Source organism: Meriones unguiculatus, chromosome 1 (genome assembly GCF_030254825.1).
Source record: "Meriones unguiculatus strain TT.TT164.6M chromosome 1, Bangor_MerUng_6.1, whole genome shotgun sequence".
In the NCBI taxonomy this organism is placed as follows: Eukaryota; Metazoa; Chordata; class Mammalia; order Rodentia; family Muridae; genus Meriones; species Meriones unguiculatus.
Window position 1 is genome coordinate 61,234,292 of NC_083349.1, and position 25,999 is coordinate 61,260,290.

The 25,999-nt window shown below is 46.0% G+C and overlaps 1 protein-coding gene across 3 annotated transcripts in view; it reads left to right on the top strand.

Moving 5' to 3' along the window:
* Cnnm2 (cyclin and CBS domain divalent metal cation transport mediator 2) overlaps positions 1-25,999 on the top strand; it is a 127,923-nt gene that overhangs the window by 75,747 nt on the left and 26,177 nt on the right. For 2 of the 3 annotated variants that reach the window (XM_021650503.2, XM_021650496.2), the window contains exons 2-4: positions 19,098-19,241; positions 22,372-22,509; positions 24,530-24,699. In XM_021650503.2, coding sequence (XP_021506178.1) covers positions 19,098-19,241; positions 22,372-22,509; positions 24,530-24,699 — 452 coding nt within the window. Of the gene's footprint in view, positions 1-19,097; positions 19,242-22,371; positions 22,510-22,710; positions 22,776-24,529; positions 24,700-25,999 lie in introns of those variants that run through there. The other variant, XM_060390683.1, reaches the window with a different exon arrangement.

The window sequence follows — 25,999 nt, forward strand, 5'->3', positions numbered from 1 at the left end:
ATGAAACACAATCCCAGAGAGCTAGGAAGTGAAGTGACAGGCAGAGGCAGAATGCAAAGACACCCTTGTCTTTGCTCCAGGCAAGAAGTGTGCAGCCTTGCTGGGAGGCTGGCGAAATGCTCTCAGAACTCGGTGCTTGAGTATGGAAGGGGAAGTGTTCCTCCCACGGACATTAGTTCTGCCCTATTTCTGGGCTCAAATGCATAACTACAGTTTCAAGAGACATCCCAAGGCAGGAAGTGGGAGGCACATTGAGCTGTCTGTCACAACTAAGTTGATGTCTACTTGTGGGGTTTGATGCATGTAGAGCAAGTCCACACCCAAGTGTAGCCTGCCGGTGGACACCTTGGCAAAGGAGAGAGGCAGAGGCTGAGCATTTTGAAGAGGACTCTTTAGGAGGCCTTATATGACTAGCCAGAAATGGTGGCACATGCTTGTGATCCCAGAACTTGGGAAGTGGAGGCATGTTGATCAGGGGTTCAAGGCTATACAGCAAGTCAGGGGCATGAGTGTTCAACTCTTAACAGCCTGAGTCTGCTGCCCAGGATGGATAGAGCCAGTTCCGGCAGAACTATGGTAGAGCTGATGAAATCCATTTGGAGGAGGAAAGACTTGCTGTGGCTCGAGGTTTCAGGGGGACTCAGCCTGAAGATACTTGGCGCCATTGCCTCTGGGCTTCTAGTGACACAGGACAGCTGGGGCTCACCTTCAGGAAGCACAAAGAGAGCAAGAAGGAGAAGGACAGAATGTTGCTTTCGAGTACATACTCTTGGGGCTGGGGGATGTGCCAGTGGTTAAGAGTGCTTTTCTGTTCCTCCATAGAGTGACTTCTAACACTCATATTGGGTGGCTCAAGACCACCTGTAACTCCAGCTCCACGGGATCTGACCCAGCCTTCTTGGCTTGGAGGGCACTTGAATATATGTCACTTACATGTGAAACACACATGCACAGAGGATTAAATAAGAATCTGAAAGCCTGGTATGTGGATTTTTAGTTCCATTACTTGGAGACGGAGGGCAGGAAATTCTCTGTATGTTTGGGGCCAGGTTGGTCTAGTCTACATAGGGAGTTTCAGGCTAGCCAGGGCTACATTTGAGAACCTATCTTTTTCTTTGTTTGTTTCTTTCATGTGGTGTGTGTGTGTGGTGTGCATGCTTTAAGCAGGACCCATGTCCTGTTTCCATCGATTCTCAATAACTCATCAGATTATGACCTCACTGTTGGATTGGCCCATCAGGGAGATCAGCATCCCCATGATCCGGTCACTTCCCCAAAACCCGTCTCTGCACATTGCTTCACCAGGGGCCTTCATCACGCAGCATCTTGGTGGATACTTCAGATCCCAACCATGATTTTGGGTGCATTTCAAGATATATGGGAGAGGAAGCAGTCAGTAGAAGGGTGGGAAAGGATGGTAAAGGGGCTTATAGTAGGTATTAAAAGTCATCAGATTACATTTTTTTCTCTTTTATAACAATGAAGTGTTTGAGGTTTCTGGGGACAGGAAGCAAAAGAGTAAGATGCCAGAATTTATTTTAATCACGACAATGAGGAAAACCTTGAAGTGTTTCTCCCTCCATGGTTTTCAAGTTTATCATGTGTACAAGATTTGCAGAGGAGATGATGACCACATTAGATAAGATTTTGAACTTGATGACTGTTTCTTCCAAATCCAGGATTCAGGGACAAAAAACAAAACAAAACAAAACAAAAAAACCGTTCGTTGATAGCTCTTTTCCTTTGTATTATGCAATTATAAATAATAGTACACGAAGTATGGAATGACACAGGAGCAGTTTCAACCTGTTCCTGTTGCAAATTGCATTCACCTGGAAGGACTTCTTAAAGAGGGAAGACACCAGGATGGAAAATGCTGGGGTTCCAGGCAAACACAACCACTCCTGGCTTTTTATGTGCTAGGGATCCACAGTCAGGTCACCATGCTGAGGTGACAAGCAGTCTTACCCACCGAGCCATTTCCCCAACACTAGTAAAGTTTTTTTGTTTTGTTTTTGTTTTTTATAATAAAGCTCATACTTGATTTCTCTTTTGAGCAGATTGTGTGTGTATGTGTGTGGGGGGCATTGAACCCAGTGCCTTGAACTTGCAAGCAAGTGCCATACCACTAAGGTGATGTGGCCATCCCCTTTAAGCCAATTTACAAAGAATTAATGACTTCCTTTCCTAAATTTTCCACTGTTAGGCACATGTACACTATGATTTGGTATTCAGCATTCTTTCAGTTTTTGTTTATGGTCCTGGGGATTGAGCCTCATGTATACTGGGCAAGCACATCGCCATTGAGCCACAAACCCAACCCTGGGGTACAGTACTTGTGAGCATGGTGTCTGTGCTTAGATCATTATGATCCACTGTGAAATACCACAGCAGAACCCATTTTGTGCTTGAAGGTATAATTGCATGTCTTAACTTTTATAGTAGAAACCATGCAAAAGGTGAGGTTAGCTGATATAAAATGTGCAGCTCACAAAGTTCTAAATGATTGTCAGCCTGAAAATTAAAGCTCAAGGAAGTAGTAAGAGTCATAAGACTGAAGCCAGAGGAAGTATGTTCTTTCTAAAAATCTGTTATCAGCTGTATTGGACCATTACTAGTCTGTGGGACACTTACCTAACTAGTTACCTGGCCACATCCATCATCTTAACCAAAGCTGAGTCTAAAGGAAAGACAAAAATAGTCTTGTTGGCTTTAAAATGAGCCCTGAGTTCTATAGAGGAGCCACCTGTCTCTTGGGAAAGATGAGAAGGTTCCCATCATCTCAGCCCAAGAGCCATCTTTTGTCTTAGCCATATTTTCCATTGCTGATCATTTACTAGGAAAACATTCCAGTGCGTGTTACAGCCCACCAAAAAAGATGAAGTGGAGATGCCCGACATGCCTCACTATTTATAAGAACATATTTCCCCAAAAGATGGGAAAATCCAAGCCCTTAACTACTCAGAGTGAGGGAATAATGGAAAAACTCTTCAGCCTCTATCCTAGTGGTTCATGAGACCTTCTCACAAATCATTTGGATAGGCCAGTAAGCAAGTCGCATAGTGACTGGAATTTTCTATTAATTACCTCACTTTGGGTTCCCAACTAAAGGCTCTGGCCACAAGACTGAAGAACAAGCAAGACAGACAGCGAGCTGCTGGTGGTGTGGGAATGTGAGCCCCTCCATGGCTTATGGCTGGAGCTCAGCTTCAAGGCTGAAAATAATGGGATAGTAGGGAGAGACTTGGTTTCTTGTAGTCTAGGTTAACCTTTTGTCGTGAAAGGGTCCTTTATTTGCTCTGTTAGCTGCTTCCATGGGGCAATTTGTTGAGTGGATTTGTCTCATTGTGGCCTCACTCATTCACTTGTCTGCACAGGTGATCTGTTGCCCGTTGTCTTGGCTTTGAGACCTGAGTCCTTACACTGTTTAGTTGTAATTTTTTTTTTTTTTTTTTTTTTTTGAGACAGGGTTTCCTCTGTGTAACAGGCTTTGTAGACCAGGCCGGCCTTGAACTCATAGCTCCTCTTGCCTCTGCCTCCTGATAGCTAGTATTGAAGTTGTAGGCATGCGCCGCCACCACCATCCCCGGGTTAGTTTTACCTTTGGCATCTACTTGCTACATCTCTTTGTGGTAGAGGTCCAGAATCTGTCAGTCATGGTTCAGCCAGAGAAACAGAACCAGCAAGTGTGCATGCACTTGGGAACTGGTTTATGTTTCATGGGGCTGTCTAAAAGTCCAAAATGAACAGGACTAGCAAGCAAGAAAAGAAGGTCCTCTGCAGGCTGGAGCCCACAGGCACCATCCGAAGCAGTCTGCATCAGGTGAAATGTCTTCTCCCCCTCAGAAGGCTTTCTTCCAGCTATTTGAACCAGGCTCACCCAGAGTAATTCCCTTAAAATCAGCACAGTGGGGTCTTTAACTTGCATCCACAAAATCTCTTCACAGCAGCACCTAGGTTTGATTTACTGGGCGCTCTTACATTTGGCATGCTGAGAGAAGCCATGGAGAAGCAGTCAGGAAATTTAATAGTGCCACAGAAGTACCTCTGCAGACACTGGGGGCCATGGCTCAGGACTCTACTGCTCTCTAAAAGCATTGCCTGAGCATGGCTTATAACACTCCCGTGTGCTTCAGCTAGGGAAGCAGGATTAGATTGGACCCTGGGTGTTCACAAGTTTCATGTAGCCAGATACATATGTAATTCCATCTGCTCAGGAGGAGACCAGCTTGGGCAACATAATGAGACCGTAGCTCAAAAATAAGATTTATATGATACAAATTCTTTTGTTTGGAAGATGTTCTATTGATAACTTTTTATTTCTTTTTCCTTTTCTCTCTCTCTCTCTCTTTCTCTCTCTCTCTCTCTTTCTCTCTCTCTCTCTCTCTCTCTCTCTCTCTCTCTCTTTTCTTCTCCTTGAGATAGGGTCTCACTATGTAGCTCTGGCTATCCTGGAACTCACTTATGTAAACCAGGCTGCTGGCCTCAAATTCATAGAGATCCACCTGCCCCTGCAACCTGAGTGCTGGGATCAAAGGTGTGCGCCACTATGCCTGGCAACTTTTTCTTTTCTTAAGACTTAAATGGTAAAGTTTTAAAGCCACAACCAGTAGAGGCTAGATGCTTATTTCATCAAAGAAAATAGTATAGTTCTCTTGGAGCCAGAACATGGCGGCGTACGTCTGTAGTCGTAGCGCTGGGGAAGTCAGAGTAGAAGGATTGCCATGAATTTGAGGCAAACCTAGGGCACAAAAGAAAAATGCACCGGGAGGAGTCCTGTGAGGAGGGTGTTCTGCAGGGTTGTTGCTGGCATCTGCTTGTTCTGTCCTTCCAGTGTGGCAAGGTGTTCCAGGTAGAGAAAAAGGGTTAAAGCATATGAACAAAAACGTGTGGAGTTTTGTTTCTTGTAACTGTGAGTTTTTTTTATCTCAGAATTAAAAATTTAGTCAAGTGATGCAGAGTCTGGAGATAGAACACTCTTCTATAGTTGGTAGAATGCTTGCCTAGCATACATGAAGCTCTGGGTTTGATTGCCAGCATGAATAAAATCAGGTGTGGTGGTACATGTCTGTAATCCCTGGACTTGAGGTGAGAATTGGGAGTTCAGGGTCATCCTTGGCTGCATGGAGAAGTCAAGGCCAGCTAGGGTAAATGAGGCTTTGCCTAAAAACAAAAACAAAAACAAACAAACAAAACCACAAAGCAAACCAAAACAAACCCACAACTTTCATAATATGGGCACTCATTTTCTAGCTTGTCTTTTTAAAACATGCTTCTCGTGCTGGGTATGATAGCAAAATATCCTAGCACTTAAGAGATGGAGACAGAAGACTAAGAGTTGAAGGTCAGTGTTGGTTATATAGTAAATTCAGGCCCAGCCTACACTAAAAGACCTTGTCTCAAAAAAAACTTCATGTTTTCTTAAAGACAGTTGCCTTTGGCTAGTCCTGTAATCTAACTGGAAAAAAATATAAGTCAAAATGGGAGGAATATAGGGAATGTATATTGTATATAATTCTATAGTATAATTATAAAAGGAAGCTCCAAACAATAGTCAGGCCCTTGAGTGCCTGCATTCATGTGGCCTGCTGTCTTTGACAGCGTACTTCTTTCTGAACTATACTGTCACTTCAATTTTGAATAAGGTTGCCTTGTACCTTTGCAAATCTGTGTGTGCTTATTTCAGTTCTTTGAATAAGACATAAAAACCTAGAAGCACATGGCCCAGATCTCAACTACCAGTAACATGGTGACATACACCAGTAATCCCAGGACTTGGGAGGTAGGTACAGAATCAGGAATTCAAGGTTATCCTCTGTAGCATAGTAAGTTTGAGGGTAGGTAGGTCTTCTTATGATTCTGTCTCAAAATGGCCCCTCAGTGTTCCAGATATTTAAGTTCATTTTTAATTTGTAGAGTCACTGACACACTAAGTATTTGTGCACATGTATGTGTGCTAGGCAGTATGTGAAATTCCGGTGTATTTCAGGAACTGTCCTAGGAAAATGCTGACATCCTTGAAGGAGCAGCGCCTCCCCCGAATCTCCCCTGATAGAACCATACCTTTGGTGACCATGTGGCCTGGTTTGTCTCCACAGACAGTACTTCTGATCTTATTACGTAGAGTTTTTCATGGGCAAATAAAATTCAACCGATCAGTTTGAAAACTCTTTAACAACTCCACAAACAATTCTTTTAAACACTGTCTTAAAAAGTATCTGCAGGCCTAGGGTGTAGTTTCATGGTAGAGTGTTGGCTTGGCATGAGTGAGGCCCAGTTCAGTCTCCAGCACCACACATTCCCAAAAAAGATGCTTCAACTCAATTGTCATTTTCCATTTCCCCAGGAATTTTCAGACCATGAGATTCTAAGTTAAAGAACATAGAGGAGGGGTCCATGCTCTGCTTCAGGGTTAGGAAACCGGCACTTACGAGAAGTGGATGGAACTTTGAGAGGCTCCCGAGGGCAGCAGTGTGGAGGGTTGGGTCTTGTGAGAAGTGGATGGAACTTTGAGAGGCTCCCGAGGGCAGCAGTGTGGTAGGGTTGGGTCTTGTGAGAAGTGGGTGGAACTTTGAGAGGCTCCTGAGGGCCTCAATGTGGAGGGTTGGGTCTTGCCAAGGAGCTTGAGCCTGAGGCTGTCCACTATGTGCTCAGCCACTGGTAGAAAAGACTTCTTAACTTTGTTTCTCTTGGATTTTGGTCTGTTTTGAGGGAGCTTTTCTCAGGGGGTGCTAGGGATCCAGTTCAGGAAAGCTGTACTGCCAGTGAGGCCCAGCCCCAGCTTTTCCTGAGCCATCCATATGTACCCCATAGGGCATGATCACCCAGTCAGTTGCCACCATTCTGATCTCAAGAGTTGCTCCATCACTTACAGGGTAGGAAGGAGCAAGCCCACCACTGCAGACTCCGCCACTCTGCCCCTGTACAGATAACTCAGATTCCTAACAGCTGCGTGGTCTCCTCAGGAGGGAGTATCTGTGCCACACAGCCTGTCTCCTCGCTGAAGCTGCCCTGGCAGCGCAGGCCCCACTGGGAGTGCGTCACGGTGCCTGGTGTGGAGTGCGGCCCTGGGAGGAGGTTTGGATAGCCACTTATTCATCAGCCTTTGGGGCTTTTGGAAATAGTAATGCTTTTGGTAAAGGGGAGCTTTTGTGTCCTAGAATAGCAGCAGCTATCATCGTTTAGACCCAGTAATTTCTATATACAGCAAGTGCTTCTATATATACACGCACACATTGTTTACGGAGCACTATTTTAAGATCCGTGTCACATTTTTCTGGTTACTTTATGGTGGGAAAATTCAATTGGAAAAAATGTACTTAGCTCTAGTGGGGACAGTAAGGTAAAATAAGCACTTAAAAAAAAAAACCCATGAAGTTTGCTGTTTTATTTTTACTTTAGCTTTAAGAAGTGCAGAAATAGTTAACTCCCTAAATTAAATTTATTCACATTACTTCTTTTTTGGCAAGTTAAGCCACTGTAGCTCCTATTGTAATATCAATTCAATCACCATAGCAGACAGTAGCTCTACAAGGTACGTGTAAAAGTGTCCCTGTGTATTGCTAGAAAAACCCACAAGAAGGTTGCTCTTTGTGTGAGTTGTATGACTTGTAATTGAGGGTTTTTCCCAGGGTTTCTGCATCTGCTGAGTTGAGGGGGAAATGGGTGAGGAAAGGGCCCACTTCTACATTATCAAGAGTGACAGCGCTTGAGAGCCCAGGTGTGGCCGTGGTAGGGCAAGCTTGCGTATGGTAGTGAGTGAGGAGTTGGGGGTCCTGTGATTGCTAGCCTCCGTCTGCCTTCTGTTCTGTGCCGAGAATGAGCATCGGGCTTGGTGCTGTGGGAGAAGAGTGGGAAGTAAGGTCCTCACAGGAGAGGAAAAGGACCTCAGGGTAAGGTGGAGAGAGGCAGGTATTTGGGAGGATGGCAGTGTTTCAACATAGGGGAAGATGGAAAAGCTGCCTGATACACATCATAGGTAGAGTTTTAACTCAGGGAGGCTCAGATGCTATCGAGAGCCTGACCGCCTAAGGTGTCCTAGGTGATGGAAGATTCTAACTCCCTGCCCACTAGTACTTTTCTAGAGAGGCGACTGTCTGTATGAAGAGCCGCTGTGCCCTCTACCACCCAGGTGGACATCCTCTACGATGCCGCCTTCCCCCCCAGGCTGAATGGAGCCCTCTGACTCAGCAGCCACGACTTCTCCGTGGCCTTATCATGACCATTGTAAATCTTTTCCACCACCCTGGATCAGTACCACCACCCCCCCCAACTTGGGATTCAGAGTTGTGAGTTGTAACTGGTTTGTGCTGTCTTCTGATTCACACTCCAGGGACCTTTGTGACCCCATATCTTGCCCTCTTTGACTGTCTCCTGGATCTCTTCCCCTTATCAATGGTTCTAAACAAGAAACCTATGATGTTGTCTCTTATGTGGCTGTCTACCTGTCCCCAGTATTGCCTGCAGTTCCCTGGAGCTCTGGGCAGTCTCCTACCCTCTAGCTTCTCATTTTTAGTCCCTTTAATGTGGCACTGTGGTGCTTTTAGCTGCTTAGGAAGTGGACCAGGTTATCTGGCCTTGAGGTCAGGAAGGCCGATAAAGGTTGTCTCTGTCAGTGGTGTGGTCCCATCTGCCAAATAAATCTCCCCATAGTCTTCCCGAGAGTCTGTCACAGTTTTGTGACAGGTCTTGGTGCTCACTAAATATTACCTACCTCCTGACATGGGAGAACTGCAGAACTCCCAAGATGACCTCTCTGGTCCGCCCTCCTTTCTGGTGCTGGATTTTGTTTGGGTCCTGCCACATACCAGTGGTATCTTGCAAAGCCATGGGTGAGTCTCTAGCCAGATCCACCTGGCCCCTTTGAGTTAGCTCTGTCATTGTAAAGCTGCTAGCCCTTTCGTTTGAATTCTGAGTCTCTCCACTGGACGACCTATCTTTGGGTGGGACCTGGACAGGAGTGTCACCTCTTCAAAATGTCCCCCTTAACATTCCTGGAACTGGTGGATTTCTGTGAAAACAGTTAACCCCTGAAGCAGTGGGTCAGGAGGTGTGGGGGACATTGGAAAACTGAGATTGAAATTATTTTTTTTAAATGTTTCTTATTGTTTATATTAGTAACACACACAGTAGAAACCCAAAAGACAAATATACATCTTAAAAATTATGTTTGTGTATGTATGTGGTCATGTGAGTGCTGTAGTCCATATGTGGAGAGCAGAGGACACCTTGTGGACATTGGTCCTTCACTTCCACCACGTGGGTCTCAGGGATCAAACCCAGGTCCTTATGTTTGGCCAGTGTTTTTACCCTGTGCCATTTTCTCCATGCCACTGTCTTCACTCACTCGAACTATGAAGTATCTTCCTGTCTGGCCTCGGTGCTTCCACCCTGCTGCAATGCTCTTTTCCAGCAGCTGCCCAGCAGCCAGGATGACTAAAATGCTATGGAGATCATACCCCTGTTCTGCTCAGAACCTTCAGAACCTGGGCCTGCCCTTCCCAGAGTAAAGGCTGACATCTGTATCTTGGTGTGTTAACTTTTTCACTGCTGTGACCAGATACCTAACAGAACACTGTTGTTTGTTTTTTGAGACAAGGTTTTTCTATGTAGCCTTGACTTTCCTAGAACTCTCTTTGTAGACCAGGCTGGCTTCGAACTCACAGCATTCCTCCTGCCTCTTCCTCCCTAGTTCTGGGATTAAAGGTGTGTGCCATGTGCCTGGCTACAGAACACAACTTAAAGGGAGAGGGTTGTTTTGGTTCATAGTTTGAGGATACCTTCTGGCCATTAAGGCATGGCAGCTGAGTGTGAGATGGTTGTTACTTTGTGCTTACATTGGGGAAGTAGAAATTGATGAATGTTGGTGTGCTTGTGCGTGTGCATGAGACGCACGCGCGCGCACACACACACACACACACACACACACACACTTTATGCAGTAGGAAACCCTAGCCTGTGAAAACCTCCCTGGAAACTGTCAAGATAAGCCCAGAGGTGAATCTCCTAGGTGACTCTAAATTGGTCAAGTTGACAGTGAAGGTAGCCATCTGATTTTTTTTTCTCTGCAGTGCCCCAGCCCTGCCTTTTAACTCCTTCCCTCTGCTGGCTCTGTTCCAACTGCGCTGGCTTTGTCTCTCTTCCTCCAGCACAGAAGCATTCCCTTGTCAGGGCTTCTGCTGCCCCTCTACCCACACACTACCCTGCCCGCCGACTTGTTTGGCTTCTTCGTGTCCCTCAGTTTCGCTTGACAGGAAGGCCTTCCTCCATATTAAATGTGACCCCACCACCTTTTCTCTCCTCACAACACATCACACACAGTCCCCTCTGCCTTTTTGTCTATTTCTCTTAGTGTCTGCCTTCCTGCTAGAATGTTCCTAGAGAGACAAAGCTTTGTTCTGTTTCCTGTGGGGTGGGCCTGGGCATTTAGAACACACCTGTTGAAAGAATAAGTGAACTCATGTGACTGTTGAGCTCTTGACGCTTACAGAGTATTTTATGACCTATGTGTGATGATCTAGGCAGATCTCTCCTGACCAGTCTGTTCACTTCTAAGTCAGGTTAAACACGTGATATTTAAAGTGTGTTGACTTCCTTGACTAATTTATACTAGGTCTGATTTCCTTGGGAGATCTTTTTTTTTTTAGATTTATTTCTTTTTATGTGCATTGATGTTTGCTTGCAAGTATGTCTGTGTGAGGGTTTCAGAGCCTCTGGATCTGAAGTTAGAGACAGTTGTGAGCTGCCATGTGGTATTGAACCCAGGTCCTCTGGAAGAGTAGCCAGTGCTCTTGACCGCCGAGCCATCTCTCCAGCCCTTCCTTGGGAGATTTTAACTACAGCCATTATATTTCACATCTTAGGTTGTTTATTAGTACTATGGGACCAGAGCTCAGGCTTTGGAGAACACTCATTTCTTTCATCATTAGTCCCATAGAGCTGACTCTTGGGAACTTTATTGATATCTGTTTATTGAGTTCCTACTGTAGCTTTGTTAGGAGGCCTGCCAAGCATTTCATTTGCTCTGTGCTTGGTGAGCAAGGGAATGATGACGTCCCATGCTGACAGTGGACCCCTGGAGCCATGCAGCGCAGCAGTAATGGTGATTCTGAAATGCCAGCTTGTTTCTCTTTACAGGATTGCCTGTTTATTTACTTCCTGCCCTGAGTCATGTCTGAAGACTCCACAGGCTCCCCTTGCCTTGTGCTCAGATCATTAGGTCTTTTTGACTACTGGATGTCATTTTTTTTATTAGTACAGCTGTGTGTGCTTGTTCCCAATTTGGTCTACTTCATCCACCCCCTTGGATCCCTTCCCCAGCTGTTTTGGTTTGTCTACTGCTGAATTTCACGTCATTGCCAGCAACGAAGAAGAGCAAAGGTGGCTGTCTGTTCATCAGGCAGTGGATGACACACACTCTTGTCAGCCCAGTCCTGTTGGGCATTGACATCGGCTGATGATCAAAATACAGATTATATCTATTTGGGTCTAGCAGCATGCTGATGTGGTAACCCCTTATCACTCTAGGTTAACCCCGGTGCACAGAGAAGACACACATAAGAAACTTTGATACATGGGACAATGGAGCAGAAATCTGACCCTCAGTCTACTTCCCTTGGTTTAGCTCACATGAAGACTTGCTTCTTAAGTCCTAGCTGTGCAAGCCTCTGTCCTGGGTACATACAGTTAGGGAGCCATCAAGCAAATGACTTCATAATCATGTCTTGTAATTCTGAATGGAGCAGCGATGCAGCCATAAAGCTCTGTTCTTTGGTAGAGGCTGATTAGGTGTTCCTCTTTTACTAGGAAGCGAGAGGTTAGAGGTTTAAATACAGAACAGTTAAAAAGTAGTTGTAATGTTGAAACACCTTAGACCTGGGCCACAGAAGGCCCTCTCCAAGTTCTCGGGCCAGGAATTTGTGCCCCCCCCTTTTTTTGGAGAGTAGGTTCCATATAGCCCAGGCAGGCTAGCCTGAAGCTATGTATGGAACAGAGGTGGTATGTCTCTGCCTCCTTAGTATTGGGGCTACAGATGTGTACCCTCACATTCTGTCCTGTGTTGTGCTGGAGACTGAAGCCGAGCATTCTATCAACTGAGCTCTGGCCTTGTGTTTTGTTTTATTAATTATTCATTTAGTTTATTTAACCTATGATCTGTATTTAAAAATATTAGCAGTATTTGATACCTGAAATCACAAATGTTGTTGACTTTTGCTTTTTGTGGAGGGGTATGTGAATATGTGTCAGGCTTGCTGGCAAGCGCCTTTCCACATTGAGCCTTCTCACCAGCCCTGTATTTTTTTCTTTAAAGTTAGAATATCCGTTGGTTTTTTGCTTTTTTTTTTCTCATGTTTTCATGTCTGAGGTTTGTCTTGTTTTTGTTTTTGTTTTGAGACATAGCCTCATGTGATTCAGGCTGGTCAAGAACTTGATATATAGCTAAGGATGACCTCAATTCCTTATCCTCTTGCCCCTGCCTCCCAGATGGTGGGATCATAGGTTTGCATCACATACCCAGTTTATTGACCCTTTATTTGTCTCAAAGTTGCTTTTCTGCTTTCCATCCCACCTTAATTCCTCCAGCCTTACAGCTGAGAATGGTCCTGTTCTGGTCGAGGCAGGAGGATTGCTGTGAGTTTGAAGCCAGTCTGAACTACCGAAGGAGACCCTTCCCCAAATCAAAAGAAAAAGAAAGTTCACTTTTACAGTTTTCTTTCCTAGAACGTTGTTTGCAGTTTTCTCTTATCTCCAGGTGAGGCCTGAAGGCTCAGGTTCCTACAGTGAGTGGTTGGTGGTGCAGGTGCCTGAAATGAGGGTCTCCAAAGGCACCCCCTCCCACTCTGCGCTGCACACCAAGAAGTGGGTTCAGGAAACAGGACTTCTCATCAGAAATTCCAGAGCTGAGAGGATAGGGCTGTGGGGCAATTCAGAACTTCAGAGTAAGGGTGACGGTGGCTGCAAAGGGCTCGGAGAAAAACTGCATTTTCAGTCCAAGAAGCCTAATTCACAAAAATGGCTTCTCCTGGAGTAAGGCCCTCCCCAGACTGGGGGTGGGGGTGCTTTGGAGCTGGTATTTCAAGTATGTCCATATGCATGCAAACGAGTCGCTCCAAGACAATCTGATTATGCAGTAGTTACTTTGGTGAGAGTAGCGCCTCAGTGCAATGGAAACTTCATTTTGTGTCTAATATTAGACCTTGCTTTGGAAAATTCCTTTTAAATGATCACAAGCTGGGAATAGCAAAAGAATTTAACTTTGGACAGACAGCATTCACCAAGAATTTTTAACTGCTTATGTGGGGTCCCTGGGAAGGCAGATGTGAGAAGCCTCCTGGCCCGCTGACTAGACCGGAGCTGCTTGGGCTCTGCAACCTTTCTGTCTGTGGCTCGCCCCCAGTCTCAGAGGACTTCGCTGTTTGAATGGGAGCTTGCTGGGGATGAAAACTGTTAGAAAGCCGACTTGTCGAACAATCCGAATCTCTAGGCTTGCACACCCTGTCACCTCAGTGGTGACCAGCTGGCAGGGTAGGGGCATAGATTTGTAGGTGCAGCAGGAGCAGCTGTCCCCCAGGGCCAGGGTCTGAGCCAGCTGGGTTCCAGAGATGGTGTGGAGTTGGGCTGGCAGAGTGCAGGTGAACTGACCCAGACCCAGCCTTATAGCTAAAGCCCTCCCGCCCAGGTGTCATGTCAGTTTTTACAGTCACATAAATACTGAGTTTGAGGTTTCTGTGTCGCGTTTATGTTCACTTCCTTTATAGCTATATTTTAGATGCTTTGAGAAAACCAGTATTATGTTTGAGAGATGTCTTTTTGTGTTTTAAAAGACTATTCTGAAACTGAAACATCTCTCTTAATCATGATACACGTTTAACGTAGGTTCTCTTTCCTCCAGATAAGCTGGTAGTAAGTTAGACTGTGGCAAATGTGTCCCCCTAACCATGAGTTACTGGTTACTGATCACCCAGTGATGGTGGACACCGCCTCTGTTGGGTGTCAGCCTTCCCACCAAACCTGAGCAGGAGCAGTTACCACAGCCTGGTTTTTGAGATAAGGAGACTAGAGCTCAGAAATGCTACTGTGGCTCCTCAGTTATCGGGTCCTGATGTTGGGCGCATGGGGGGAGGGAGGACAGCCAGTTGCTGGAGTTCAAATCCAGGACTCTTGAACTTGAGAGTCCAAGTTCTTCCTTGGCCCTCACCTATCCCCCAAAACAACAATACAGAGTATTGTCACATGATCTACTTTAATTTGTTGAATTTAACAGATCCTTTAGACGCATAAAAATTGACAGCCAGAGAGATGACTCAGCAGGTAAAGGCGCTTGCCGGAAAGCCTGCTGACCTGAGGTCAGTTCCCGAAAACCACCTGGAGGCAAAAGAGCTCTGATTCCAGATTCCAAGGAGCTTGTCTACACACACACACACACACACACACACACCCACCACAAACCATGATAAAAGACCCTTAAACTTCAGTCTATATGAAATAGAACTTTTGATATTTACTGTATATGAATTTAAAACCATGAAATTGAAAACATATTTACCTATCCAAGCATTTTAAAGGCCAATCATGAATCCATTGTGTGTTAACAGAAATAACATTTTTATTAAATGTAGCTGTTTTCCAAAATGAAAATCTAGGAGTAGCATCAGTGCATATGTGGTTTGGTCTGTGTTATCAGCGGAATGAGAGGTGGCTGGATGCTCCCTCGCCCACCTTTACTCTGCAGTGCTGTGGCTGTGGGAGTAAATGGAGAAAGTCTGGGCTTGCAGATAGGTGAGAGGCATTTTCCACCGACAAAATGAGCCAGTTCAAGCATAAAAGCAGGTTTATTGGGGGCAGCTCTCAGGCAGGTTCGCTGGTCCCAAGGTACAAGGCCAGGGAAGTCACCATACAGCTAAGAAAAGCAGGGTCGGGGGCTGGTGCATGCAGAGAGAAAGCAGGCACACAGAGACTCAGAAGATCTGGATTACATAGTGAAGAGCCTCTGGGGGAGAGAAAGCCCAGCCCCTGGGCTGGAAAGTTCAGGGTAGAGAGCGGGGTACGCCAGCCATGCCCTGTAAGGACTGAAGGATGCTGGGAGAACCTGGAGGCCAGGTCCACTTTGGTTTTAAATAGGATATCATGCCAAAATGTCCTTTTGTTGTGTGTGGGGTGTGGATGCATTATATGTGCTTGTTAGTGCAAGTGCATACGTTTGTCCATGTGATGGCCAGGGGCAGACCCTGAGGTCCCTCTTTTCAATCCCTTTACCTTTTTCTTTTTTGAGACACAGTCTCACTGTATCTGAAGCTCATCAGTTCAGCCAGACAGGTTGGCTAATGACTTCGAGACTGCCTCCCTCTGCTTCCTCAACACTGGCATTGCCGACAGGCGCGGCCAAGCTTGGCTTGATCCACATTCTGGTCCTCATGTTAGTGTGGCACACACTGAGCCACTTCCCCAGCCCAGGAGAGGTTCTGTTTCCTTTCTTTTGAGACAGAATCTTTTTATCTAGCCTTAGCTGTGCTAGAACTTGCTCTGTAGACCAGCTGACCTCAGATTCACAGAGATCCATCTGCCTCCGCCTCCCAAGCACCCGTATCAAAGGCGCACGCCATCACATCCTGCCCAGTACAAGCTTCTTTCAGGTTGTCTACCCTGCCTGTGGGTGTGGGGCAGTCAGAACTGTCAACGCTCCTTTGCCTGGAATCTTTGCAGAAAAAAATTTGAGAAATATCCCCTTTGCAAGCAACTCATGCAGTGCCGACTCCTTCCTTTGGAGGTGGGATCTGGTTGGTGACTGGAGAGGGACCTGAACAGTGCACGTCAGGCTGGGCTGATCCAAGTCGTGACACACAGACTAATTAAGCAGCTGCAGAAGGGCTGAGGAGACTGGGAGATGTGCGGCTGGTCTCTGGGTGCTTGGTTTGGACAGTGGAGCAGGGAAAAAAATGTTTTGTTTTTGTTTTTGGAAAAACCAGTGAAGTCCAAACGAAGTGTCTGGAGTTGAGACATAATATATGAATGGCAGTGTGTTTGTCTGACTCATGGTGATGCAAGGTGTAGCAATGGGGAACCTGGTGAAGACCTGTAAGGACTCTCTGTAGAGGATTTGTGACTTTTTAGTATGTCTAAAATTGTTTCCTTTTGGTTTTAGTTTGTTTATTTGTTATTTGCGTGTGTGTGTTCAGGGAGAAAGTACAGGTCTGTAGGTGCAAAGGAACACTGTGGAGGTCAGAAAGCAGCTTTTGGAGCCAGTACTCTTTCTGCCATGGGATCCAGGAATCAAACTTAGGTTACGAAGTCTGCAGCAAGGCGGCCATTTGTGGCCCTTGGGTTGTTTGGTTTTCTTTTCTGAAACAATCTCTGTAGCCCAGGCTGGCCTGGAACTCATGGCATTCTCCTGCCTCAGCCCTTACTCGTCTGTTAGTGTTTGCTTTGAGAAGTCTGCTGTGGGGCTGGAAAGGTAATGGATGGTTCAGTAGTTAAGAGCCCATAATGCTCTTCCAGAGGACACTAGCTCCCAGAGCCCTTGGTAGGCTGCACAGGCTGCCTGCAACTCTAGCTCTAGTTCGAGTGGATCTGGTGTCTTCTGGCTTCCACAGGCACCTGCACTTACAAGCACAGACCCACAACAAACATGTTTTCGTACACATAATTAAAAAACCTTTTTGAAAGGTCTATTCTTCCACCTAGTACTCCAGATTATTTATCCTTGCATATTTTTTTCACATTATTGCCATAGTCGGTTGAAAAATTAGTAGGGCTGGAGAACTGGCTTAGCAGTTACGGACACTGTGGCTGCTCTTGCACAGTACCGACCGGGGTTCAGTTCTTAGCACCCTCATGGCTGACTTACAACTCCAGTCCCAGGGCATCCAACACCCTCTTCTGACCTTCATGGGCTATACATGTACTACACAGACATATATGCAGACAAACATCCATCACGTAAAAGTCAATCTAAAATGAATTGGCTCACCTAATTTTGTAGCTCTTTTAAAAGTTGCTGCACCAGATTTTTCAATATTTTAAAGGTAACTCTCACTACCCATCCCATCAAAGAAGTATTTACTGAGGGGCTGAGGATATGGCTTGGTAGCTGAAATGCTTGCTACGAAATAGGAAGCCCTGAGCTTGGCTCTCCAGCACTCATGTAAACAGCTGGGCACGGCAGTACATGCCTGTAATGCCAGCCCTGGGAGGCAGGGCCAGGTGGCTGTAGGGGCTGACAGGCCACAGTCTGGCCAACTGGTGAGCTTCGAGTTCCATGAGACACCTGTCTCAAACAGGAAGGTGGAAGTATCAGTGAAGAGACACACTTGGCCTCCACAGGTGGCACATTCATGGGCATGGACACACATACATACACATACATGTGCACAAAAGCATTTTACTAAGAAGGTATCAAAGTCATGATGATGGACGTGAGTTTTTTAGAATTATAATTTTCTACTGAAATTACAGTGTTTTAATCATTAACATCAAATTTTGCCCATGGTTTTTCTTAACCAAATAAGTTCACTTTGCTCATTTCCTTGAAAATGTCTCCCAGATGCCCACGTCTAAAGCATGTTCTTCATGTAAAAGCAAGTAAAAGTGATGTTTAATGAAATCAGCTTGACCTGCGTGGATGCCTGCTTGGTGGTAGAGCCTTCACGGGCATGCGTGAGGTCCCGGCTTCCTTCCCTAGCACAACAAAGTGTACAATGTGTTGAAGGCAACTTACAACCAAGCCAAGTTGCCTTTCTCTCAAGAGAACCATTGTTACGTTAAGACTGTTATGGCGTGTCTTGGGTTGTCAAGTAGAATGTCCAAAGAGGCCCACTCAGGTAAGGATCTACTTTGTACTGCTGTAGTGCAGACATTCTTAGAGACACAAGCTCTGCCCTCCTTGTGTGGTGTATGGTGGTGGGTAGTGGTGACTGCTGCTTGTTTCCATGGTGGCTTTCTGTGAAAAGTGAGGGATCCTTGCACTGTGTGGCCCAGAATCAGCACAGTGAAGGCCAGCAGCATTTTAATACTTGGGAGGAAAAGCGCTGTTGACCTTATAAGGAGGGTCTTGGACCTCTCTGGAGATCTGTAGAGTTCCTTCTCCTTTTGAGAGAATTGCTAATGCATCACAGAGGAAGAGCTGGTGGTGCTGAATGTCCACTAGGAAGCAGAGAGCCGGTAGGTACAGGGCAGCCTATGGTAGCACTCCTCAGCTGTCTTAATGACTCGTGAAGCCTTGTCCATTTGGTTGTGGAATTGGCAACACCATTAAAAATGCTGGAACATAGGCTTTAATAACTTGTTATCAAATTTTGCTGTCTCCCCACCACCACCACCACCAATGCTACCAGGGCACTGTAGAAGATAGCTCTATCAGCAAAGTGCTTCGGTGCACAGATGTTAGGAACTGAGTTTGCATCCCCAGCATTCATGTGAAAAAGCAAGGAGGCACAAGGGCTAGGGAGATGGCTCAGTATACAAAGTGCTTGCCTCACAATCAGAAAGATGGTTGAGATCCTCAAAGCCTGTTTAAAAGGGGCTGTTGTGGTAGCTTCTGGAGGCAGAGACAGGAACCCTGGGATAAGCTGGCTATCTAGACTAGCCAGATTCTGTGAGCTCTGGGTTTAGTGGGAGACCTTGGCTTAGTAAAAAGAAGAGTGATCCAAAGGCTATCAGATGTCAACTTCATGTCTCCATACACACATATGCACATATGTGCACCCACACACGTGCAAACAGGTATACATACACATATCATTCTTATATACACACACAAATGAAAGAGAGAGCGAGTGCCAGCTATTGCCGTGTGTGCACTGGGAAGGTGCAGACAGGAGGAGGGTTCGAGGCCCTCACTGGCCAACCAACCTGGTGAATCAGTGGGCTCTAGTTTCAGCTAGAGACCCTGTCTCGATGTGAGGAGTGATGGAGGAAGACAAGCAGTGTTCGACCTGGACCTACACACATACACGTCCATATACCCACACATGTGCTGGTGCTGGGATGGTGGTGTGGCCCAGTAAGAGAGCAAACAGAAAGAGAAAACACAATAAGGCATCTAAGAAGCCTGCTAAGGAAACCAGGCAATGACCTCTTCAACTCTGTCTTCTGTCTTTAAGGTAAATCTCACCTGGCCATCGTGCAGCGAGTGAACAATGAAGGTGAAGGGGACCCTTTTTATGAAGTTCTGGGAATTGTCACCTTGGAAGATGTGATTGAAGAAATCATCAAATCTGAAATTTTGGATGAGACAGACCTGTACAGTAAGTGGCAGTGTCTGTGTGTGCCTTCCCCAGACCTTTGCTGCTGGCCTGCCCCTTAAGCCCTCCTCCCCAGTGCTGAGCCTCTCTATTATAATTACACACTGTGTGTGCAGGCTGTGTGCTGTCTCTGTGTCACCTAGTGCTTTTACCATCGCAGAGGGAGGGGCGGAGTCAGCGACACTGAGTGGCAGCCTTCTCTTCAGTAAGCAGCTTCTCCTGGCCATGAATCCACACCCAAGACGGGAAACGCTGCTCTCAGTTTTCAGGCAGACTTTACATTCTACGCTGGTTCATGTTACACAGCTAGGCAGGGAGTTTTCAAACAAATTTGTTTCTCCTTGAGTTTATAATTCACATATTTAACAGGAGAATGTGTTTCATTAAATTGAGGGATGACAGCTGATGACCTTTCCATGTTCCAGAACCTATGAGTCAGGGCATGTTAACTGAGCAGCGTAGTTGACTGGGCCAGTAACTCGGGGTGTTGCACAGGAGTGGGACTTGGTAATGTACGCAGTAAGAATGTGAGAGAATGGCCCAGGTGGTAAATTGATCGCTGTGCAAGCATGAGGACGCAAGTGTGGCTTCCCAGTGCCACAGAAGAAGCTGTGTGCCAGTGATTTCAAGCTGGGGGTGACTCCTCAGGCCAATTGGTGAGCTCTAGGTCCAGTAGGATACCTCTTTTCCAAGACAAGTAAATAAAGTAGACAGCAGTAGATGAGCACATTCAAATGTTGACCTCTGTCCTCCATAGATGTGTGCACAGGTACATATGCGCTCCCCTCATCACACAGAGTATAAATATAGTGTTCTTGTGTGCTTCGCTGCCGCCTCTGAAGGGCAGGTGGGAATGGAGAGTATTTAGACCAGGAAGTGGGAGGCCGCAGGCGTGAACTTGACCTGAGTGTCGGCCCTCCCTTGCCTCCGTGGGGTGCACAACTGCCTCACTGTACCAGGAAAGGAAACATCAGTCCTCACCCTCAGCCCCACTTTTATCAGATGAGGCTTTCTTTTTAAAATTTGTTTTGTGTATGGATATTTTGCCTGCATGTGTGTCTGTGCACCACATACATGCGTGCAGTATCCTAGAAAGCCAGAAGAGGGCTTTAGATCCTCTGGGACTTGTGGAAGAGCCGGCAGCGCTCTCAACCACCGAGGCAGCTCTCCAACCCCTATATGAGGCTCTTTGAAAAGTTAGTTATGCCGAGGAGGGCCCAAGGTTCCTGAGGCAGGAAAGGGATGCCTGGACTCTGTTCATCCTCTCAGCTTTGAAACAGCTTGTGGACTTGAGCTGTCCTAGTGCCCTGCAGCATTCCAGGAATGCCTTGCTCAAAAAAAGTGATTTTTATCTAGTCTTTTTACAATGGAACATTACACATTTTAACACCTCCAAGATTTTGTAGGACCTAATGAATGAAAAACTTTTAAATTGTTAAGAATTATCTTTAAAATACGTGCTCTTGTTTCCCTTACATCTGTATAGTATTCTTGGCTGTTTTATGCTTTTGACATTTAGAAGGCAGTCCGAGACTTCCTAGTAGAGAATATTATTGTTTTTGTTCTTTCCTTCTTTTACGATCCTGTACTATGGATGTGAGCCCACATGTGCAGGCCTTATGTGGGTTCCAAGGACCCAACTCAGGTAGGAGGCAAGCGCTTCACACACTGAGCCAGCCATGTCACAGACCCCTTTTCATGCAGGTTGATGTGTTTATATTCATCTTTACCCTGGGGTAGTCCTTGCCATTGGGAAGACAATGTGAATGTTCATGAAATCTTGGATATTTTTTTAATGGAAATGTTACTAAATGTTTACTAAACTCTCGGTGTACTGACTCATTTTATGGAGAAGTGTTGCGTGACATGACCTCTTGGTATGAAGCGCTGAACTTGTGACTTAAGGGTTAGTCTCAGTCTAGGTGAGAGGTCAGCCATGGTAACAGCTAGTTTCCATTGGAGAACTATTTCTAAATTTGATATTGGCTTATAATTTGTGATTTTCAAAATAATTTGCAATCTGAGTATAAGCCCCTAATCATTGATATTTTACCCTGGGCAGATAGCAGTGCTGACTCTTAGGGACAGAGAAAGCAGCCGGAGCCTTGTTCTTTGTTTATTTGTTTTTCTCCTTTCTTTTGGGGGGGGGCAGGGAGGGGGACAGGGGTTGAAACAGAGTTTCATGCTGTCCCTATACTGGCTTTGACCATACATAATTCTCCTTCCTTAGCTTTCTAAGTGCTGGAGTGACAGGTGTTCTCCATCATACATAACTGTGGGCTTGTCACATTCATCTCTCTCTCTCTCTCTCTTTTCTTTTTAATCAGCATTTTATCCTTAAAAAATGGCTCGTAGGAGATTGCTACCAGATCAGAGGATGGCAAATCATAGCCCATGAATGCTTGCCACCTGATTTCATATGGCCCACAAGGCAGGAATGGCTTCTCATGATTTTTTAATGACTAAGAGAAATATCAACAGAAAAATAATTACTTTGTGATATGTAGAAATTAAACAAAAAGTGAAATTTCCATAAATGTTGCTGTGCTCGTTCACGTACACACAGATGCTTTTGCAGAGAAGCAGCTCAGAGTCGGCAGCAAAGCTGGAGCCTGGGTATTTTCCTCTCTGGCCTTTTGCAGAGGAGACTGGCTCATTCCTCCCCAATCACCCCATGTTTGCCTGACCTTGAACATCTCATAGTCTGGGGCAGGAATGAAGCAGAGATGTTGAACAGGGCATTCCTAGAGTGAGGCTTCTTCTTGAGGAGTCTTGTTTGTGTGTTTCTTTTCTTTCACCTGAGGCTGAGAAGCCCTCTACAAGGCAGAAACAACTTCCTTCTGGTGTAGCCTGTGGCATTTCCTCCCAGGAGTGGGTTTGGTAGCACTAGCGCTTGCAAGGGCCAGTCTGCTGCTGGGTGATTCTGTCCTGTGTGTCCAGTCATATCCTGTAGGAGCTCTCTAAGGCAACTGCACACCCAGCCGTTCCCTGTGCTCTCTGTCCCTTCTGTGAGATTTCCATGATGTCCACTGGTCCCAGAAGGGATTCTAGCTCCTTTCAAAACAGTGTGCTTTGTTTCTTTCATCAATAATGAGCCCTGATTTTGTCTTCTCTTTCCTCATTTCCATCTTAGCTGATAACAGAACAAAAAAGAAAGTGGCCCACCGTGAAAGAAAGCAAGATTTCTCTGCCTTTAAGCAGACGGACAGCGAGATGAAGGTTAAAATATCACCGCAGCTTCTCCTGGCCATGCACCGTTTCCTAGCAACAGGCAAGTGTGCTTATCACAGTATGAGATCTACAGGCCCTAAAGCCTTCCTCACCATGCTGACTGGAGGGCTGGGGGTGGAGGCTGGGAAATGGGGTGACAAGTAATGCCACTTTGTGTTTTGTTTTTTTTTTTTTTTCTTTTGTTTTGTTTCTGTTCTGTTTTGTTTTGTTCTCTTTAAATTCTCTCCTCTCCTGTGTTCAGTGTCGGCATGAACCCTCTGAGACACTTGCCAGGGGTGGACCAGTAACTTAAAATTGGTCTGAAAGGTAAGGACAAATGTTAGTGGCGCACTGCATGTGTTCGGTAGGCCAGGTCGCCTCCCTCCAGCTACGCCCCACGGGCGAGCCAGCTGGCGGAGGAGGCTGACAGTGCAAGCCAGGCACCACCTCGTGTGATTGGACAGTTGAGTAATTCTCTCTTCAGCTTGCCTTGGAAGAACAGGTGGACACGAGTGGTCACGCAGGCGCTAAGACTTACAAAGAAGAAACACAGGCATCCAGAATTAAATCCTTATCTTTTATGGTTTTGATAAAATGAAAGCTTTACTGAGTTTTGGCCTGGATTTCCTGGTGGCATCTTCAAATCAGCTTATTAACTGGGGTCCCCATCCAGAGGCAAATGTTTACAAGGTTAAAGCCACTGGGCCAGCCAGCATTGACTGCTTCCAAGTGGTCAAGGCTGAAAGATCTCAGAGACTGACTGACCCTCTCACATCCTCGAATGGCCCTCTAAGGTGAAGGGTCCGCTCTTTTGGCCATGGAAGGCGTGGGTAGAATCTGGAAGCTCCCAGAGGCTGTAGAAGACATCTGTCTCCAAGATGGGCCAGTGAGTTTTAACCAGGTGCAGTGCGTTTACACTAGTGCCCTGAAAGCTCAGCAGTGCCCCGTGGCAGGAGGTCAGCCACTGTCAGGTACACGGACGTGTTCACTCTTCACATTAATGGAAAAGTGTCCATAACTCCTGTCCAGTAGGACCCTTAGTCCCTGGACATGAGAGTGTGTGTATCCCAGGACCACACTTGTGGGTCTGTGTATACATATTCACACAGGTACACAGGCACATATGCCTAGGCAAAGCACTGGAAAGAAATACTCACCAACTTGCTCTGAATGGCTAATCTAAGCAGTCAGCTTACAGATGATTTTTATTTTCTTTCTTTTTCTGTATTTTCCAAATTCCCTGCAATGTATTGTCTTACTATGAAAACATCACAGAATCCAGAATTTTGTAGCTTTTGTATATAGCATCTAATTAAAGAAAATAAGTTAAAAATATTTTGCTATCATTATCTTCCTATTCTGGTACTGTTGTTGTTTACTGTGGAAGAATCACACTTGAAACCCAGTGTTACCTACTCTGCCTCGGGTGGACCGTGAAGTCCACCTTTACACTAGTACCCTGTAGTCTGCAGCTGTGATTTTTCTGTTGTTTTAGATGAAATGACTGTCTTTTTCAGTGCCGACCACCATCTCCTTTTTGTTGTCAAGTCGGAGTGCATGTTGATGTGTGCACGGCCTTGCTTTCAGTCTGAGTCTCTCCCTTGGTTGTTCCCTGGAATTTCTCAGGAGAGTGGTGTGGGAGAGCAAGAGGTGGAGCCCCGTGCTACGCCCAGTACTAACCCACCCTCCATGCTTCCTGACCGTGGCTTCCTCCTTTGGCTGGTGGTGACAGGCGGACTGCTGTGGCTTGAGTTGAAAGGTGTCCTGGCATTCAGGGAGGGGTCTGCTGCTGATAGGTTATCCTTCCCATCAATCAGAAATATAGGGCACCCTATGGGATAGAAGCCAATGGTTCAAGCCACAGGTTGAAAAGGAAAGTATAAAAAGGACCAGACATGAATATCCCACTGTTGTAATTTCTCCCAGGTAATCTGACCCCAGTGGATCACCACACGGAAGTCTGGTTCACCTGTGTTGTATCATTCTGTCGTCAAGGGTTCTTCTGCTCTGAGCACCTCAACTGCTAGCACGGCCTTTGCCCTTCTTTGAAGTGTAATGTCAAGTTGTGTTTGTGTCTATAGAAGTAGAAGCATTTAGCCCATCCCAGATGTCAGAGAAGATCCTCCTAAGGCTGCTAAAGCACCCCAATGTCATCCAGGAGCTGAAGTATGATGAGAAGAACAAGAAGGCCCCCGAGTGCTACCTCTACCAGCGGAATAAGCCCGTAGACTACTTCGTCCTCATTCTGCAGGTCAGGAGCCCCTCTGCGCGGCTCGCCTCACTGAGCACCATCTTCTCTGCTCTGAGGAGGCCTGGTGGAGGCGAGTGGGTTTGCCTTCTTAACTTTACATGTGTGTATTTATGGGGGGGGGCTTTATGTCCACTTACATAGCCGGGTGATGATTCTAAGAGGAGGCAGTGCACTCATTTCATGTCCGATACCAAAAGGCGCTTGAGGCTTTGCTGTTGTGTCAAAGGCAAGTGACATTAGAGACTCTTAAGGCATGTAGTAATGTGCCTGTTTTTGTGCAGACCTTGGTGGGCATTTGAAATGGGTTCTCTTTATATCATCTTTTCCTTGTCCCTTCCTCACTAGGACTTGGTCTTTTACAGTGACTGAGACACGCTTGGACTGTCTTCTGTTATCACCATACCCCAGTAACACCACAGGCAGAATCATTTAGTGCTTATGTTGCTGGTTGCTAACCAGGCTGTTTGAGTAGGGACCACTGTAATAAAGATGGTCGCCTGAAGCATTGGAAAGTAACTGTGACCAGTGCCCTCTCACTAATGTGACATAACCCCAAGAGTGGTGGGAGGCCATTGTTCCCAGCCCTCTTTGAGGACTTGTGATAGCACAATTGCATAGAGCAGGCACTGCCTGTGGTCACCCTGAGTAAAACTCTAGTTTTGTGGACTTTTGTACATCTTCCGTAGCAAGTCACTTTTCAGAAGTCACAGCGCCTTTCAGTACAAGGACACTATGTAAGCCTCCTCATATTTCATGCCACTTCCCGGATATAGACTGGAGCTATCGGAAAAGCTTGATTAGTACTTGGCAAACCCTAAAATTTCCATGTGTTCAGCAAGGCCCCAGTCATCTCAGCGGATGCAGTACTCTGCTATGTAGGTGTCAAACACAGGCAGGTGTGCGGCGCGTGACGAAGCAAGCAATAGGAAGAGGCACCCATGGGATCGCTGCTCATGGCCGCTTCCTCAGAGGCTGTCAGAAACCTGTCTTAAAGGGTTACTTTTGTGGGCTGGAGGGATGGCTCAGTGGTTAAGAACACTTGCTGATTTTGCAGGCGGCTCACAAACATTTGTAATTGCAGTTCCTGGGGATTACAAGAATCCCCAGCCTTCTGGTCTCTTCAGGCATCGGGCACACATGTAGTGCACACGCATACATTGCAGATAAAACATGTACACAATAAACACTTAGAAAATGAACTAAATCTTTCAAAAGCTTTATGGAGGAACTGGGGGTGTGGCTATAAGACCCTAAATTTAATCCCTAGCAGCTCATAAACAAGGCCTAGTGGCATAGGATT